The sequence below is a fragment of the Nelusetta ayraudi genome, unplaced genomic scaffold (genome assembly GCF_046127955.1).
Source record: "Nelusetta ayraudi isolate G7.1 ecotype Tasmania unplaced genomic scaffold, CSIRO-AGI_Nayr_v1 ptg000026l, whole genome shotgun sequence".
Taxonomy (NCBI): domain Eukaryota; kingdom Metazoa; phylum Chordata; class Actinopteri; order Tetraodontiformes; family Monacanthidae; genus Nelusetta; species Nelusetta ayraudi.
This window is the reverse complement of record NW_027466076.1, coordinates 1,070,162-1,087,391: the sequence shown is the minus strand read 5'-3', so window position 1 is coordinate 1,087,391 and position 17,230 is coordinate 1,070,162. Positions and strand designations below refer to the sequence as shown.

The 17,230-nt window shown below is 47.9% G+C and overlaps 2 protein-coding genes across 3 annotated transcripts; both read left to right on the top strand.

Moving 5' to 3' along the window:
• Window positions 1-4,580: 4,580 nt before the first annotated feature.
• LOC142890010 (alpha-tectorin-like) lies at window positions 4,581-11,123 on the top strand. 2 transcript variants are annotated; one of them, XM_076028748.1, is made up of 15 exons: window positions 4,581-4,762; window positions 5,159-5,216; window positions 5,521-5,569; window positions 5,717-5,957; window positions 6,606-6,750; window positions 7,716-7,821; window positions 7,916-7,978; window positions 8,349-8,554; window positions 8,655-8,777; window positions 9,068-9,255; window positions 9,590-9,744; window positions 9,851-10,096; window positions 10,193-10,355; window positions 10,476-10,561; window positions 10,667-11,123. In XM_076028748.1, the coding sequence occupies exons 2-14, from the start codon at window positions 5,180-5,182 to the stop codon at window positions 10,554-10,556; spliced, it is 1,803 nt and encodes a 600-aa protein (XP_075884863.1). In that variant the 5' UTR covers window positions 4,581-4,762; window positions 5,159-5,179; the 3' UTR covers window positions 10,557-10,561; window positions 10,667-11,123. The 2 variants fall into 2 exon arrangements, with proteins under 2 accessions (XP_075884863.1, XP_075884862.1); XM_076028747.1 differs by having other exon boundaries at window positions 4,583-4,762; window positions 10,662-11,123.
• Window positions 11,124-11,754: 631 nt separating this feature from the next.
• fem1b (fem-1 homolog b) lies at window positions 11,755-16,706 on the top strand. Its single transcript, XM_076028745.1, has 2 exons — window positions 11,755-12,569; window positions 13,504-16,706. Exons 1-2 carry the CDS (start codon window positions 12,205-12,207, stop codon window positions 15,167-15,169), a joined length of 2,031 nt encoding a protein of 676 aa, XP_075884860.1. The 5' UTR covers window positions 11,755-12,204; the 3' UTR covers window positions 15,170-16,706.
• The last annotated feature ends 524 nt before the right edge of the window (window positions 16,707-17,230 follow it).

Sequence of the window (17,230 nt, the reverse complement as noted above, 5' to 3'; positions counted from 1 at the left end):
CGAAAAACTGTAATGGAAACGCAGCTACTGACACCGACACCGGCACAGACAGTCTCACTGAGGGTGTCCTCTTCTCATCCAATCACAGATGATGTCATCGAGGTGTCCGTCGTATGAGAGGAGGAGCAGGAGAGGGAGGAGGCATAGGAGGAGGAGGAGGACGAAGAATAACAGGAGGCACAGGAGGAGGAGCTTGAGGAGAAGAACGAGGAGGAGGAGGAGTGGCAGGAGGAGGAGGGCCAGCAGGAGGAGGAGGCAGTAGAAAAAAGGAGGTACAGGAATAGAAGCAGGAGGAGATGAACGAGGAGGAGCATCAGAAAGAGGAGGCAGAGTAGGAGGAGCAGGAGGAGGAAGTAGAAAAAAGGAGGTGCAGGAGGAGGAGCAGGAGGAGAAGAATGAGCAGGAGGAGGAGGAAGTGCAGGAAAAAGGTCAGAGGGTTTCTCCACCACTGCAGGCGACCTCAAGTATCAGGAAACAACAAGCAACAGGTTGATAAAACTGAGGCCGTGACATAAAAACACTTTAGTTCCCAAACATCATTGTGTTGTTGTGTTGTCTGTGTGACACAGAGCGGTGTGACGGTTGAGTTTTCCAGAAGCGTCATTAGAGAGTCGAAGGAACTGACGAAATGTGTGGCGTCATTATTAGTAGGGATGCCACCTCCTGGAGTTTCAAATCCGGGACATCTCGGAGGGGGGCGGGCTCTCAAGTCTGTAGACGACAACGACGACGGGGGGCGGGGGGGGTTCTCTCAAGTCTGTCGACGACGGGGGGCAGAGTGAAGTGCGTCCCGTATCAGTTCATTACGGGGCAGGTTTTTTTAGTTGGGACAATCGCATATTTTACGGAAGGGCTGGCAACCCTATCTAGACCACAGACGGAAATCAAATGTGGTTTTGTCATTTTCCCTAAAAAACGGGACAAATTGTGTCCCGGGAGAGATTTTATTTTTCCCAGGTCAGGTCGTGAAAAAAGAGAACAATTCTGGGAAAAACGGGACGGGTGGCAACCCGAATTATTTGTCGTGGTGGCAACAGCGAAGGCAAAAGTGTTACAACTAACAGAGTACACAATGTACTTTCTGTTGCTTTTTCAGACATTCAAAGACAAAATGTGAAATTGAAAACAGTAACATCACAGCGTAACCCCCCCCCCACCGAAAAGCACAGAATTGGGTCACTGTAAATTAGCCAAGTGATTCGCTAGCGCTAGTTTTGGATGATTCGCCCGGGGTCAGAGGCCAGCACAAATCAGTCACCTTCTTGCCTTCTCAAGCCATGATTGTAATATCACCTAATTAAAATCACACACGAACACACACACATACAGGCGCGTGCGCGCACACACACACACACACACACACACACACACATTTTTGTGTGTGCTTTCAAAGCCGCTTTCAGAGTCATTTGTGATTTGCCGCCTGACAGATTAATAATGAAAGGGATTTAGTGACATACCTCTCAGATCAAAGCCGCCACTGCCGTTTTTGACAGCCTCAATTTTCAACATGGACTGTTTGTTCTTTTGATGTAAAACTAAAAGAAAAGGCTGTCATTTATGCCTTGGTGTCATATTTTTCATACGTCTGAGTTTTAATCCCCACTTCACTCCGTTCCAACACCACCACCACCACCACCACCCCACACACACTTGCACGCCCTTGAGAGAGGAGCGCAAATTTATTTAAGATGAATTATATCTGATAACCACAATTAGGTGTAATTATAATTTGCACCGGTCATCACGCAGTTTAGTTTCCCAGCTAATGAATAGTGCTCGTTTCAATTTAGACTACCGCAGTAAACATAGTTTTCAAATTTAAGAGCCAGCTCCACCCCCATAGAAGAATAACTTCTATTCCTAATGACATTTAATTAGCTGAGACCAATGTCTCCAAGTAAATCAGTCAAATGAGGCGTTAATGTTTTTCTCTGGGCAGAATCATGGGCTTATACCTGGTGATCGTGCATCTTCAGAGTGAAGGACTCTGCAAAGAACCATACTGGTCAAGGATGTCTTGGATATAGAATTAATCCTCGGCATGAAGGGCTCTAGAGAGTAGAGATTAGAGATGCCATTTGTACAAGTTAAAAACAGGTTAAAACTGATACTTTGGAATTCTTGTGCGTTTCCCTGAGTCAGTGTAAGAATACAGTTACTCTAACAAAAACACATAAGTGCCTGTGCTGCAATGGTGTAGATGGAACATAATGCCACTCTCCTGATTATATTATGCTCATTTACATTACATGAATTACTAAAATAATGGGTAAAAAAACAGAAAATATTCGGGGGGAAAAAGGCGAAAACTATTTAAGAGCTATAAAAAGGTTCAATTTCGTGTGGTTACATAAATATTGCACATGAGGTAGTGATAGTAAAAGGGGGGAGAATTGTTTGAATGATAAGAGTCTGCAATGTCCATCTTTAATGTCCTGAGCCACGAGCCTGACAGTGGCTGGGAAGAAACTGTTGTGGAAGTGGGCTCTGTGAGTGCTGATGCTCTCAGGCCTGCGGTGTCTCAAGTTGTGGCCAGTGTCCACCCGCTGGAACAGAGCATGGGCTGGATGGTGTCTGTCCCTAAGAATGCTCTGGGCTTTTTTCCTGCTGCGCGCAGTGAAGATAGTGTCCATGGAAGGGAGGTCAGAATCACATGGGGACCAACCCATATGGTCCTCTACGGAGTTCTTGGATGGATCCTGAGAGTGAAGAACTTCACATGAGATGGGGAGGATCTTAAATTCCATTTCCACCTGTTGAGCTGTGTCTCTGTCATTTCCACCGTGGAGCCGATCGACGTGGGAATTCCGCATGCATGCTCGTTCTCACAGTTTTCTATACGCTCTCCATCGGCGCACCTTCCTGATAAACCCTCAGGACTGGGAGGATCTGGCTTGCAGGCATGTCAACTGTACAATTATGACATGTCACCGGTAGTCACTCGACTCCGGATGAGTGTTCTTCTGACAAGTAATGGTGGCAGGGAAGGACAAACTGTTTTACCTGCCCTGAGGATCCACGTACTGAGAGAACACACCATTTTCCCACCCTCACAGTTTTCTCACCTGAGGGTGAGAAAACTGTGACTTCTATGCTCGCTGACACACTGGTTACTGTCAGGAAACACTGGTATCATTTATTAAGTACAGGAAGATTTTGAACAAGTTTTAAGCCACTGGTTATGTACCACAATCCTTCAAAGTGCCTGTAAATCAATGAAACCAGTTATTATCAAATGGACATAAGTGTCATCTCTAACTTCCATTCCTGCCTTAGGTCCTGGAGAAAACCTAAACAAATTTCTACATGACAACAACAGCCTATCTTAGGTGTTTTAGTCAGGCTTCAGGAACAGTCACGAGGCTGAGACTTACTGCTGAATGTTGGCAATGACCTCCTGCTGGTGCCACCGGACAGTCTTCTTTTGTCTTCGATCTGTTTGAGTTCTTCTATATCTCAGTGCTGTATTTGATGCGGTTGATCAATACATTCTGCTGAGGGACCAGATCAAGCCTTAAATTGGTTTAGATCATCATTGTCCAAGCGCTTTCAATTTGTGCGTGTCCATAATTACTCATCAGAAGGTAAAAGAGTGAGTTATGGAGTCCCACAAGGGTCCGTTCTTAGACCAATTCTCTACAACATTTACATGTTACCTCTTGGTAATATCATTAGCACGCTTTACATTAGTTTTTATTGCTATGCAGACGATCCCCTATTATATCTGTCAATTAAAACTGATGAAGCAGATTAATTGTTTAAACTGGAGACTTGTCTAAGTGACATTAAAACCTGGACGACGACAACATGGTAAATGGACTACACTTATAAAGCGCTTTTCCAGCACCTTTACGGTACCCCAAAGCGCTTTACAAAGGCCTCTCATTCACCCATTCACGCACACATTCACACACCAATTGTGTGTGAATGCTCTAGCAAAGATTAGGTCACTGTTGTGGGCGCAAGGGAGCTTGGAGATCAATTTTCAAAAAAAATCCTGTGATAAGGAGCTCATTGATCTGTATCACACTCCTAGAACCCTTTGCTCTGAGGATGCAGGGCTGTTGGGTTGGTAAGTCGTAATGAGAGCATTGTAAATTGGGACTATGATGTTTCCACTGCAGCTCACTTGTTTTTCCTGCCCACTGTTGGCTTCATGCTGCTCTGGAGCGATCTGTTGTTTTGTTTTCTCTGACTATGACTAAGTGCTTTGAGGTGCCTTTGGATGTGACATGATGCTTTATGAATAAAAGTTGATTGGTATCTATCCATCCATCAATTTAATGTGGTATTGTAGATATAAAGACAAACAAAACACTGACATTCACATGGAACACGTTATTCCAGATGTACCAGCGCTTCTGTCTTGTTCATGACCTAGAGGAATAATTAAAATGTTCAACATAAGTGCACGCACACACACACACACACACACACACACACACACACACACACACACAAAGAAACGTAATACATATATCACTTGCAATCTGAGTTACAGTGCATTCCTCCTATCTAATAAGCCAGCATTTCATATATGTATTGACTGGGCAGCATTTTTTCAGATATAAGGTTGTCCCTGGGACAGGTGCCTGAGGTTCCGCTGGAGGCTGTGAAAACCAGTCTGTGGGGTTCCACCTAGCAGGCTTGGACTATAAAAGGAGGTCAAGGGAGGCACCAGAGCAGAGAGCCCTGACAGCAGCCGCAGACACCACAGAGCAAACCTTCTGCCCTGAACTTCAGACAGCCAGACCTGCCGGTGAGTCCCACTCTGGAGGGGAGGCTTGGAGGATCGGCTCCTCCGCAGGACCCTCAGCTCCTCTGGCCTGGACCTTCACACGTTTAAAACAACAATCTATCCTTCTGATTATTGTTCAGCCCTCTGTTTGCAGCCTCCAGCTAAAACCTAGGCTTTGACAGACCTCCCACGACACTGGACTGGACGAGAAGTCACTAAAGGAATCAGTGCCCTGTGTGACATCACACATCAGGACTGATATCCTGATTTCCCCCACCAGGGATCTGCAATTGTCTTCACCAGAACTCTGTGACTGACTGTTTTGCGTGTGTGTGTGTGTGTGTGTGTGTGTGTGTGTGTGTGTGTGTGTGTGTGTGTGTTTGCATGTGTGTGTATGTGTTTGCTCCTCTGCCACAGTTTCCTGCCAAGGTTTCAGCCATGCTGCAACGAACTCTCCTGCTTCTCTTGCTGGCAGGTGAGTGGCTACCATGAAGAAACTTTTAACCATTATTATCATTATTATTATTAGTAGTAGTATTAGTAGTAGTAGTAGTAGCAGTATTATTATTGATAAGGCCCAGCGCTTCTCGTCTTGACTTCAGACTCGCCAAGTCCAGCTCCACCTCCAATGCAGATCTCACCATGTACACAGCGCCCCGTTCGTGGTTTTCGTTGAAATCTGCAAACCTGCCACTAGATGTCACTGTAATTACAGCCCTGACAGACCGAGGACGTACTGTAATTTATTGATTGATTTATTTTTTCATTCCTAACTGCAGCAGCTGCCAGCCACGTAAATTGCAAGACGTTCTGCGACGCAAACGACTCGTAAATATTTCTCTCTGCAAACACACACACACACACACACACACACACACACACACACACACACACACACGCAGCTGTGATCTTACCTATTCTATCGTTACATGTGCACCTGGTTTCCCAAATCTGTGTGTCTCCACACCCTGATAGGTGCTTTAATGTGACCAAAGTGTGCACAGCGATGGGCCGCACCATCATCGACATCTCCAGCCAAGTCCACACCATCCCAGACCGCTGCACCTACATGCTGGCGGCCAAGCAAGGGGTATATGAGATTATGGCCATGTTCCAGGAGCGCCACCGCCGAGATGTGCCTTTCCTGGACTCCCTGTGGATCACCTGGTCAAGCACGGCTCTGATCATTTTGCTGGAGCAAGGCGGAAGCGTTCTGGTCAGCAACCGCCATTACAACACTTGACTTGCTCTGAGAATGACGCAGAGGTGGCAAAAGTATTTACATTCTGTGCTGAAGTAAAAGTACTGATGCAAGTGTCCACAAAATGGAAATAAAAATTCTGAAATGCATTAAAGCCCAAATAAATTTGCTTCAAATTTTTGCCAGTAATGAAACAATGCATTAGTTGGCAAAGATTAAAAAGTTGCGATAGAATAATCTGAATTTAACTGACTGCAGGTCACTCTAAAATAATTTCCTGTCTCTAAAATATGATCTGCTTTTATATTCAACTGCACAACAGTTGAGTACAAATAGCTCCACTTAAAGCAACATCGACTAGAATCAATAATAAGTTAATCACTTTGGACAGAATTTGTATGTTTAAAATACTTTTAAACACAAAGCTAACCAGCATGTTAGCTGTAGAAAATACAGATATTCATGTGCAAATGTAGGAAGTCAAAGTTAAAAGTCTTCAGAAGAAGAAATACTTAGGTGAAGTACAAATATCTACAGTACAGTAATTAAGTATTTGTACTTCGTTACTTCCCACTTCTGAAATGTCACATATTTTTTCTCTTGTTCACAGCAGCAGCAGCAGTCTTTGCTCATTCTGCTCTGCTTTCACTTCCTGTCCTGCAGGTTGGGGACACCTCAGTGACCCTGACCGCCACAGCTCAGACTCACGACGGTGTGGAACTCTCCATGGACGAGTACGCAGTCAAGGCCCATATCCCATCTGCCAACGTCACGCTCACCTTTGACGGCACCACCGCACACATCATAGGTATACGTTCTCGCCAAGCAGGTTGACAGTCGTCCAATAAGGGCATGTTCTCATTGCCTTGCCACGCCTCGCCTCGCTACGATTGTGTTTTCATTGGCTCTGTGACCACGAGACCGTGGGTGGAGTCGATGCGGTAAAGTGGGACAATGTTTTCGACAGCATCATCGTGTTTCCAAAAGTAAACACAAGACAGATATAACGGGAAAATAGCATTTATTCAAAAACAAACAAACAGAAAAACAGACAATAAACACACCTACTTATTTCAAATAGCTGCCCTAGCAAGCCAAGGACGACTTTGTTAAATGCCGCGGTGTTCAAGGCTTCCTCGTGGCGAAGAGCCATGTCTTCTCAACGAATCAGTTTTTCCTCTCGCCTCAAGACTCCTCGGATATGGAATCACAGGAGTGCCAAAGTTAAAAAATAAATAAATTCTATTTCTATATTTATTTATTTATTTTTGATATTTATATTTGATTCCATACAATAGTAGCGACTTGTATTCACGGTAAAATGTACCTGACACGGAAGTTCCGTGTCCAAGGAGTTGGCGTCGATGTCCACTCCGAGAGGGAACATCGACGAGGACACTGAGCCAATCCAGTGCCCTGCTCGTCGCTACGTCACCACTAAACTCGATTCGTCTCGCTTGGACCCTGAGCGATTGAGGTACCAAAACAGCACCCCCTACAACCGTGTAGCGGCCAGTGCAAACACCCTACAACCGTACCGTGGTGAGGCGAGGCAATAAGAACACCCCCTAAGTTGCACTGTTGCCACAAATAACCAAGACAAAATGGCAAGCGGCAGCAGTGGACAAAGTCTAAATGCAGTGGGGGTGGTGTGGGGCGCCTTCAGTGCCTTCAGTTCTTTGTTGTCATTCAAGAGAGGAAATGTTGGCCATCGGTGATGGAACCCAGTGGCCTTCCTCCTCAACGGCTAAATCGTGTCCTCTCGCCAACCAGATCTGGATACCGATGTCGTGCGGAGCGGCCTGTGTGGGAACCCTGCCGACCCCAACACAACAACCACCGTGGCGGCAGAGAAGTCCAGCATCAACAGCCCTCCCCAGTACTGCAGCCTTTACTGATGACACTGACTCATACCGGAGCGCTGAAGCGTTGAGATTCTGACATGAAGCTATGTGGTGTCTGTCGCCCCCTAGATGCGATATGTTGTACTCTGATCCCAGTGACCCAACCGTCAACTGCACAGAGGCCACCAGCCGGTAAGGAGCGCCCGTGTAACGAGAGATGCAGGTCAAAAAAATATATAAATATGAAGGGGAAAATATTTATTCAGAACATTTCTTGTTTTTTGTTGGACAACCATTAGCATTAGAGGTAGCTAGTCTTCCTGGCGTCCTAAAATTCATTACAAAAAGACATTTCACGATTCATAAAATGTAATCACTAATAAACTTACCATGATACAACCCAAAACAACATCAAGACAATACAAAGCAAAGATAATACTAGTACTGTTCTAGAATATTTTCCGTAACTAATGGAATTGCTGTTCACTGCACACTCTGCCATCTGGTGGAGGGAAGGGGAAGGCCACTGAACCTGCTTTCCTGATGTGTCTCTCCACGGCAGCTGCTCCCTGTTGCAGACAGACCCCTCCTTCGCCGGTTGCCACGGCACCATCGACCCACAGCCCTACACCACGGCCTGCTCCGACACCCTGTGCGTGTACCCCACCGTGGACGGCTTCCGCTGCCACTTCTTGCAGGCGTACGCCGAGGCCTGCCGCCTGTCCGACTCCAGCCTGGGAGACACCTGGAGGTCCAACACCACATGCCGTGAGCTGCAATCTAGTGTTGACGCACACTGATCAGAAGTTCAGAAATTCTGAGATTCTGAGGACGTGCTGGTGGAGCTCCCTGTCATCTCTCCCCGCAGCTTCTGCGCCCACAAGTTGCCTGACGCATTACTGCAGCAACCACGAGTTCTGCGGGGACAACTACGGGACGACTCGGTGCTTCTGCCGGGCTGGTTTCTCCTACAAACACAACAACACTTTCGGTATGTCCTGAAGGCGACCGACGACTTTTGGGCGGGGCCAGTTTCATGAAGTCCATGCCCTTTAGCCCTGTGTTGACAGCCACATTTACTTTTGTTGAGTTTCCTTAAAAGGTCCAACCAATTCTAAGTGGACTGTTGAAAGTTGACAAAGAACAACAAATGAGTAAACTACTTTTTAACTGCACAATTAAAGAAATTAAATCAAACAACAAAAAAAAACAAGAGAAGATGGGACTGTTTATTTTAACCAGAAATATAAAACCTCACAACCTCACGCCTGTGGCCTCCAGGTGACCCCACGGTCTGCACTGAGGACTCAGCCACCGTCAGCCTGGCCGTGTGTCTGCTGGAGGGCAGTAACATCGACCACACCAAGCTGCAGCTCAACGACAACCAATGCAAAGGTCAGCTGGACGGCCAGAGTCACATGGTGACATTCACCTTCAACAGCAGCGAGCCCTGCGGAGCCGAGGTCACGGTGGGTTTCCCTCCTCCATCTCTCCTCCTTGTTCTCCTCTTCTTTTTCTCCTCCACCTCTCTTTCTCCTCCTCCACCCTTCCTCCCCTCACCCTTCTCTTCTTCCTCCTTCGCCTCTACTCCTCCACTCTGACTTCTCGTTCTCCACACTCCCCCTCCTCCTCCTCTTCCTCTCCACCTCTCCCCGTCCTGTCCTCCTCCTGCTCCTTCTCCTCCTCTCTGACTCCTGGTTTGGGCTCCTCCTCCCTCTCGTCCCTCTACACTCTATCCCCTTCCTCTCTGACTTCTCCCCCTCCTCTTCCTCTAACCCTCTCCTCCTCTATGTCACGGCGCAGACCGACAACCACCAAGCCATCTTCAAGAACACCCTCTCCACCAAGAACTCCAGTTCCACAGAGATCATTGTCCGCCACGACCAGGTCGTCCTCAACTTCTCCTGTCTCTATGACGCCGAGAAGCCCCAGAGCGCCACATTCAAGATCAAAGACGGGTGCGTGTAGGGTGTCGGGGGAGGGGGTAGGTGGATAGGTGGGTTTGGCTGAAGTGCGAGGTCTGACGCCGTGTTGACGCGTGGTGTGTCTCTGTGTGTCCTGCAGCTCTGTGGTCGCGGAGATCAAGTCTGGAGATCACAACTACACGCTGATCCTGAACGCCTACAGCGACGAGTCGCTCAGCACTCTGGTGGGCTCCAACACGGAGGTCTACCTCAACCAGAGGATCTGGGTGCAGCTGAAGGCAGAGGACCTGGACGACAGCCAGCTGGCCCTGGTGACCGACTCCTGCTGGGCAACCAGCCAGGCGACCCCCACCTCCATCCCGCGCTACGACCTTCTCATCAACGGGTGAGCAAGAGCATCGAGAACACTGCGTTGTCGTTGTCCACACTGGAAAGACTCGCTGTCTAAGGGCCTGCTCTTGGTGTGTGTGTGTCGCTGCAGGTGTCCCAACCCTCAGGACCAGACGGTGAATCTGGTGAGCAATGGGAACGGAATGTCCAACACCTTCTCCTTCAACATGTTCCAGTTCGCGGGCACCAACAGTGACGTCTACCTGCATTGCCAGATGGAGCTTTGCACCACAAATGGCAAATCCTGCGTCCCGGTGAGTAGAGGCAGAGCCTGGTGGAGGCGGAGACAACCTCGTCCAAAGTCTACCACCTCCACCTTTTTTTTAACGAAAGAGTGCCAAACAAAGTCTGACTCCATCTCTGGTGGCCTACAGACCTGCAACGGAGGAGGATTGAGTAGGAGGCGCAGATCTGCCAAAACTAGCAGCCTCATCTCCATGGCCTGGAGCAACTAGATCAGGTAACTTCACCTCTACAAGGGTCTCCAGAGTTCTGCTCAGAAACAGTCATTGTTGAGGTCAGACTTACGGAGAGGCCTTTGATATTTGTCTGTTTTGCAGAAAAGGTTCATGGCGGCCGTCTGGTTCCCGATGTGACCTTCCAGCTGTCCAGCCAGAAGACCTGCCTGTGGTCCATCGTTCTGAACTGCCGTTCTTTCCCCTTATTTCGATTACTTTGGAGTCCTTTGGGCTTCTCTGTGTATCAATTCTTATGTCTTTATGGGTGTGTTTTCGCTTGTTTGCCTGTCTGAAATGTGCTCAGTGTAAAGGTAAGAGATGTTTGTCAAAAGAAGTGTTTGTAGTTGCCAGACAACTTATAAACCAAAAGGTTCTGGGGTGCAACCACGTGAACAGAAAGTGGATCTACGTCACTCACACCGAAATATGATTTGCCAAAGCGGAGGCTGTGGTTACACTGAGACACTCTGCTCTATCTTAATTCTTTTTAAATCTGTCAGCAAGACAAAGACAAAAAAAATGTAATAAACCTAAAATTGTAATAAAGGGAATGGAAAAAAACAATCAGGACTTTGTATCATTTGTTCTACTTTGGGTTTTCTGGTATTTTTAAGAGCAATACAAGGAGTTCCCTGGAGTTATTTGAGGACTAGTGAGGAGAGAGAGAGAGAGAGAGAGAGAGAGAGAGAGAGAGAGAGAGAGAGAGAGAGAGAGAGAGAGAGATCTATCATAGATAGATAGATAGATTGCACAATCATTCATCAGCAAATCAAGTAAGTAAATAATTAAAGGTCCCACAACCAAAAGTCTGCCATTTTGGGGGGATTAATTTGGAATTTATTTAATTTCTTTAGCTTGGTGTGCAAAAGTGCACGTCAGATGCATATGAAACGACCCTTCTCCTGACTTTTTCCTTTTACATTATTTTTTTGTTTGTTTCAAACCACTATATCAGTTTCTCAGTATATCAGTTACAAAGTACTTTTAATTATTTGAATTCATTAAAGATGACATTTTTTTTTTTTTTTTAAATATTTTAATATTCATCATATTAAGGGTTTTAATTAAGCTATTTTGTCTAAGTGTCGACAGTTATAAATGGTTTGTGTAAAAAAAAAAAAAAAATCTGTCTGTCTGTCTGTCTGCTTTTTTCCAAACGCGACTTCAACGGAAGAAGCGCCAGTCGGTCGGAACGTTCGTTGGAGTTTCTACTCGGAGGCGTTTCAGTGTAGAGCTGCTACTTCCGGTGGAGGCACAAGTCACTGTAGTTGGGCCAGTCGATAGTTGATACAGTCCGAGTTTAGTGGTCAACAGAAGTGGCGACCGGGTGGGTTGTTGGTCGACGCAAGACAAAGGCAAAGACAAAGGCAAAGACAAAAGCGTCGGCTCCACGGCGTGTTTGGCGAGAAACAAACGGTACTCCACCGTTCAGCTCGCCGACGTTAGCTCGCCGGCTAGCCGACTAATTAGCTCAGCTGACGACTGAAACTCGACGTCCCGGGGACCGAAACCAGCTGCTGGAGTCACCCGCTATCTGCTGTTGGATCTGCGGGAGGTCACCGGGGCGGCGGCGGCGGCGGTGGGGGAGGGAGGTGGCGGACGGAAGACGCCCGTGTGTCTTTCGCGGAGCTACAACCTTTCATGAATGCACTGGCGCCCGTCCTTCCACTTTAATGGGAGGCTGCTCGCTCCGGACCAGCGGACCGGACTGCGGGCGCCAGCTGCGACGAAAGCGGTGGTCCCGGCTTGCCGGCGGCCTCACATGGAGTCTCTGGCCGGCTACGTGTTCAACGCGGCCAGCGAGGGCCGCGTCCTGACGCTGGCCGCGCTGCTGCTCAACCACAGCGAGGTGGAGAGCCGCTTCCTGCTGAGCCACGTGACCCAGCTGGCCGGCCAGAAGTCCACGCCGCTCATCATCGCGGCGCGCAACGGACACGACAAGGTGGTGCGGCTGCTGCTGGAGCACTACCGAGTGGACACGGAGCAGGTCGGCACGGTGCGCTTCGACGGGTGAGCGCCCCCCCCCCCCCCCCCCCCCCCCCCGTTAGTGACTCTGTGTGGCTCTTGTTTTGATCATCTGATTGAGAAAGATGACATCAGTTTTTAGTGACTGTCGCTGAAACCTTGTGAGTCGCCCAGCTTATTTTAAATTAGATTAGATAGAACTTTATTGATCCATGTAAAACGGTGTCCTCAAGGAAGTGTGTAGTGTAGTGTAACGTATTGCCGCCATATATATATATATATATATATATATATATATATATATATATATATATATATATATATATATATATATATATATATTTATTATTATATATATATATATTATTTTTTTTTTGTTAAATGTTATGTATCATGTAATTAGATGAAAGTTTCACATTGTTGTCTGTAAAACTTTGCCCCGTTTTGTGTAGTTTGGTTTGGTTATCAGGAAATTACTTTGATGCAGGTACAGGTATGGTAGCAATGTGCTTCCATAGATATTTTAATACTTTATATATTATTTATTTTTTTTATTATTTATACTAACTAGAGAACTTATAATTAGTAATCATATATGATATAATTATAAGTAGAGAACTCAGAAAACCTATGTTTTGTTTTCAATCAAGTAGCCCTTTTGTTTAGGAGGGTGTCTTCGTGCTGTCAGAAACGAGAACAGTCTGTGTGTCACACGTGCAGCGGGTTTTTTTTTTTTTTTCATCTTTTCCATCTTTGGAGGTTCAGGAAGCTGTAATGCTTGAGGATTAAGTTGAGGTAACTACTGAGGTAGGAGGAGTAGTACTCCAGTTTCAGGGTGAGAGGAGTCCACTTCATATTTTATATTTGTATTCTTTCCGTCTATATTTGAATGCGTCTGACATTCTCAATGTGTTTGGTGGTCGTCCTGTCGTGACCTTTCGACCCCTTTCGAACCTTTCTCCCCTCTCCCCCTCCGTAGGTATGTCATCGACGGGGCCACGGCGCTGTGGTGCGCGGCGGGGGCGGGCCACTTTGAGGTGGTGCGCCTGCTGGTGCGCCACCGAGCCAACGTCAACCACACCACCATCAGCAACTCCACGCCGCTGCGCGCCGCCTGCTTCGACGGCCGCATGGACATCGTGCGCTACCTGGTGGAGCACCACGCCGACATCGGCATCACCAACAAGTACAACAACACCTGCCTGATGATCGCCGCCTACAAGGGCCACGCCGACGTGGTGGCCTTCCTGCTGGAGCGCGGCGCCGACGCCGACGCCCGGGCGCACTGCGGCGCCACCGCCCTCCACTTTGCGGCCGAGGCGGGCCATCTGGACATCGTGACAGAGCTGGTGCGCCACCGCGCCGCCATGGTGGTCAACGGCCACGGCATGACGCCGCTGAAGGTGGCGGCGGAGAGCTGCAAGGCGGCGGTGGTGGAGCTGCTGCTGGAGCACGCCGCCTGCGACCGCCGCAGCCGCGTGGAGGCGCTGGAGCTGCTGGGCGCCTCCTTCGCCAATGACCGCGAGCACTACGACATCCAGCGGACCTTCCACTACCTGCAGCTGGCCATGAATGAGCGGCACCGCGACCCCGCCGACGTGCTCCACAAGGAGCCAGAGCCGCCTGCCGAGGCGTACGGCGGCCGTGCCGAGTGCCGCACGCCGGTCGAGCTGGAGGCCATCCGGGCGGACCGCGACGCCCTGCACATGGAGGGTCTGATGGTGCGCGAACGCATCCTGGGCGCCGACAACGCCGACGTGTCACACCCCATCATCTATCGCGGCGCCGTGTGCGCCGACAACATGGAGTTTGAGCGCTGCATCCGCCTGTGGCTGCACGCGCTGCGCCTGCGCCAGCGCAGCCAGCGCGCCACGCACAAGGACCTGCTGCGCTTCGCGCAGGTCTTCTCGCAGATGGTGCACCTGAAGGAGCGCCTGCCGGCCGCCGCCGTGGAGCAGGTGCTGGCCTGCAGCGTGCTGGAGATCCGCCGCAGCATGGCTCGCGCCGAGGCGGCAGCGGCCGGCGGGGCGGGGCCAGGGGTGGAAGCCTCGTCGGAGCTGCCGCAGGCCGCCGACAACTACGAGTCCAACGTCTTCACCTTCCTCTACCTGGCCTGCATCGCCACCAAGACGGCGTGCGGCGAGGAGGAGCGCGCCCGCATCAACCGCCACGTGTACGAGCTGGTGCGGCTGGACCCGCGCTCCCGCCGCGGCGCCTCCCTGCTGCACCTGGCCATCAGCGCCAGCACGCCGGTGGACGGCTTCCACATCAGCGACGTGTGCAGCTTCCCGTCGGCGCCGGTGGCCAAGCTGCTGCTGGACTGCGGCGCCGCCGCCAATGCCGTGGACCACGAGGGCAACACGCCGCTGCACGTCATCGTGCAGTACAATCGGCCCATCAGCGACTTTCTGACGCTGCACGCCATCATCATCGGCCTGGTGGAGGCCGGCGCCCACACCGACGTGGCCAACAAGCAGCGCAAGACGCCGCTGGACCAGAGCACCACGGGCGTGTCGGAGATCCTGCTCCGCACGCAGATCAGGATGAGCCTCAAGTGCCTGGCGGCGCGCGCCGTGCGCCGCCACCACATCACCTACCGCGACCAGATCCCCAAGACGCTGGAGGAGTTTGTGGAGTTCCACTGAGGTGCAGGGGGGGCCGGGGGGCTCAGCCCCTGCCGGAGTCGTCACTGTCTCCAATCACTCCAGCAGGGGCTGAGGGGGGACCCGCCCCCTCCCTCCCACAGCCCCTGCTGGAGTCACCTCTGTCTCTGGTCGAGACTGGAGATGTTTTAGAACATTTTATTTTTAAAAACAAACAAACAAACAAAAAAACGTGTCAGCTGCTTTTTAATAAGAGTGATAAAAAAAAAAGAAGAAAAAAGTGATATTTTTTTGTTTGTTTGTTTTTTTTTAAGTGTGAACCTCCGAACACCAGCAGAGACGCTGCTTCGCATTTGGCCTTATCGCCGTGACGACCTGGGGACCCTCCCACCACACCATACCCCCCCCCCCTCCCCCCGCAGTGTTGTTAAGAATGAGTGACTGGCATGAAGTCAACGCACTGATTTATTTTTTCTTCTGTTTCTTAACTTGGGGAAAAACTTTTATTGTGAAAACAACAAGAAGATGCAAAAACAAAAAAAAAACCTGACTGCTGGACCGAATCTGAATCTTAGTATTGTTTTTTCCTTTATTTTTAAACCAATCCTACTTTTCATGAGCGTCATGGTTAAGAAGACTTGTGATTTCAAAACAAAAAATCAGTTTGAAAGGAATCTGAGATGAGTCTCATTTTTTTCTTAAATTGTGAAAAAAAAAAAAAATCCCACAATGCATGTTGAGTTTTAACTGACTGGATTATAACAGGATGCGTTTGTGTTGAAATTCTAATTATGCCTTTGGTTTTTTTCTGCCTTTAAAATTTTTTTTTCATGGTTTTTCCTTAAATGGAATTTACTATCTTATCCTTTTAAAGGGACAGTTCATCATTTTTCACAAATTGGTCTATTTTCAATAATTGCTCCATGAGACGACACGTTACCCATGAATCATCAGCACTGATCATCGGTTCAGTGCTGCCCTCCAACCTCATCAAATGAGCTGCACAGTGCTCCTTTGTATAAATGGTGGTTTTACACGAGTGTTGTAAAAGTTTGTGTCAAAAGGAAGTGGATTCACTTCTTTCAACTTTCAGTTTCCTGTGTGTCTTCCGGCTCTTGTGTAGAAAGTTCTGGCATTTGGTTGATGGAAAACAAAAGAGAGAGAAAAAAAATCATCACCCTCATACGCCAGTTTGGTAAAATGTTGAACTTTCCCTTTTACTATTTATTATTTCCTTTTTTTTGTGTTGAATTTTACCTTTTTGCCAACAGGAGTGTGTGAAGGCCACGCCGTGATGAGCGACTTTGAACGCACCATCGGCGACGTGAGACTTTTTATTTCAAGTCTGTTGGATTTTATTGGACTCCGGTGGCATTCAGGGTCCTGGTGGAGCGTGGGACGTTTGACCCAGTTTCTGTCAACTTTTGAACTGAAACAGCACCAAAGAATTATTTTTTCATGTGGAGGGGGTGTTTTTTTGTTTGTTTTTTTTAAAAAAGGATGTCAGTTGTGTTTGAACTTCCTGCCAGTTGACATCTGTCAAATTAAAAAATTGCTCGCCTGTCAGCATCCGATGAGATTCTGTTGTTTGGGTTTTGTTTTTGTCCGTTCTTTAAACTCGCCTACAGTTCATCAGTTTTAGAGCACCAGATTTTATTTTTGTAGAAGAGTCAAATTCAGAATACTTTAAACTGAACCTTTTTTTTTTTAACCGTTCAAGGGCTGGAAAGGACATTTTAATACATTTACTTCAGAACATCAGAATCGTTTACATGTTTTGATGAGGCAAACAAAGATTTATCAAACAAATTTTTAACCGCTTGATGGTTTGTCATCATATTAAAACCTTTTATCTCAGTGAATGGATCAAATGGACCTGGATTTTTTTTTTTTTTGATTGATTTTATTTTATTTATTTATTTATTTCGAACATGAAGGAAAATGAGAAAATAAAAGGGATACAAAACCAAAACATTTCACTATTGAGATCACCAACAAAATCACACACACGCACACAAGAAGGAAACATCCAACAATAATGTTTATTTACAAAAATAGTGACTTTATACAACCAAAAGTGCTTCAGGTATTTTTTCAAAATAA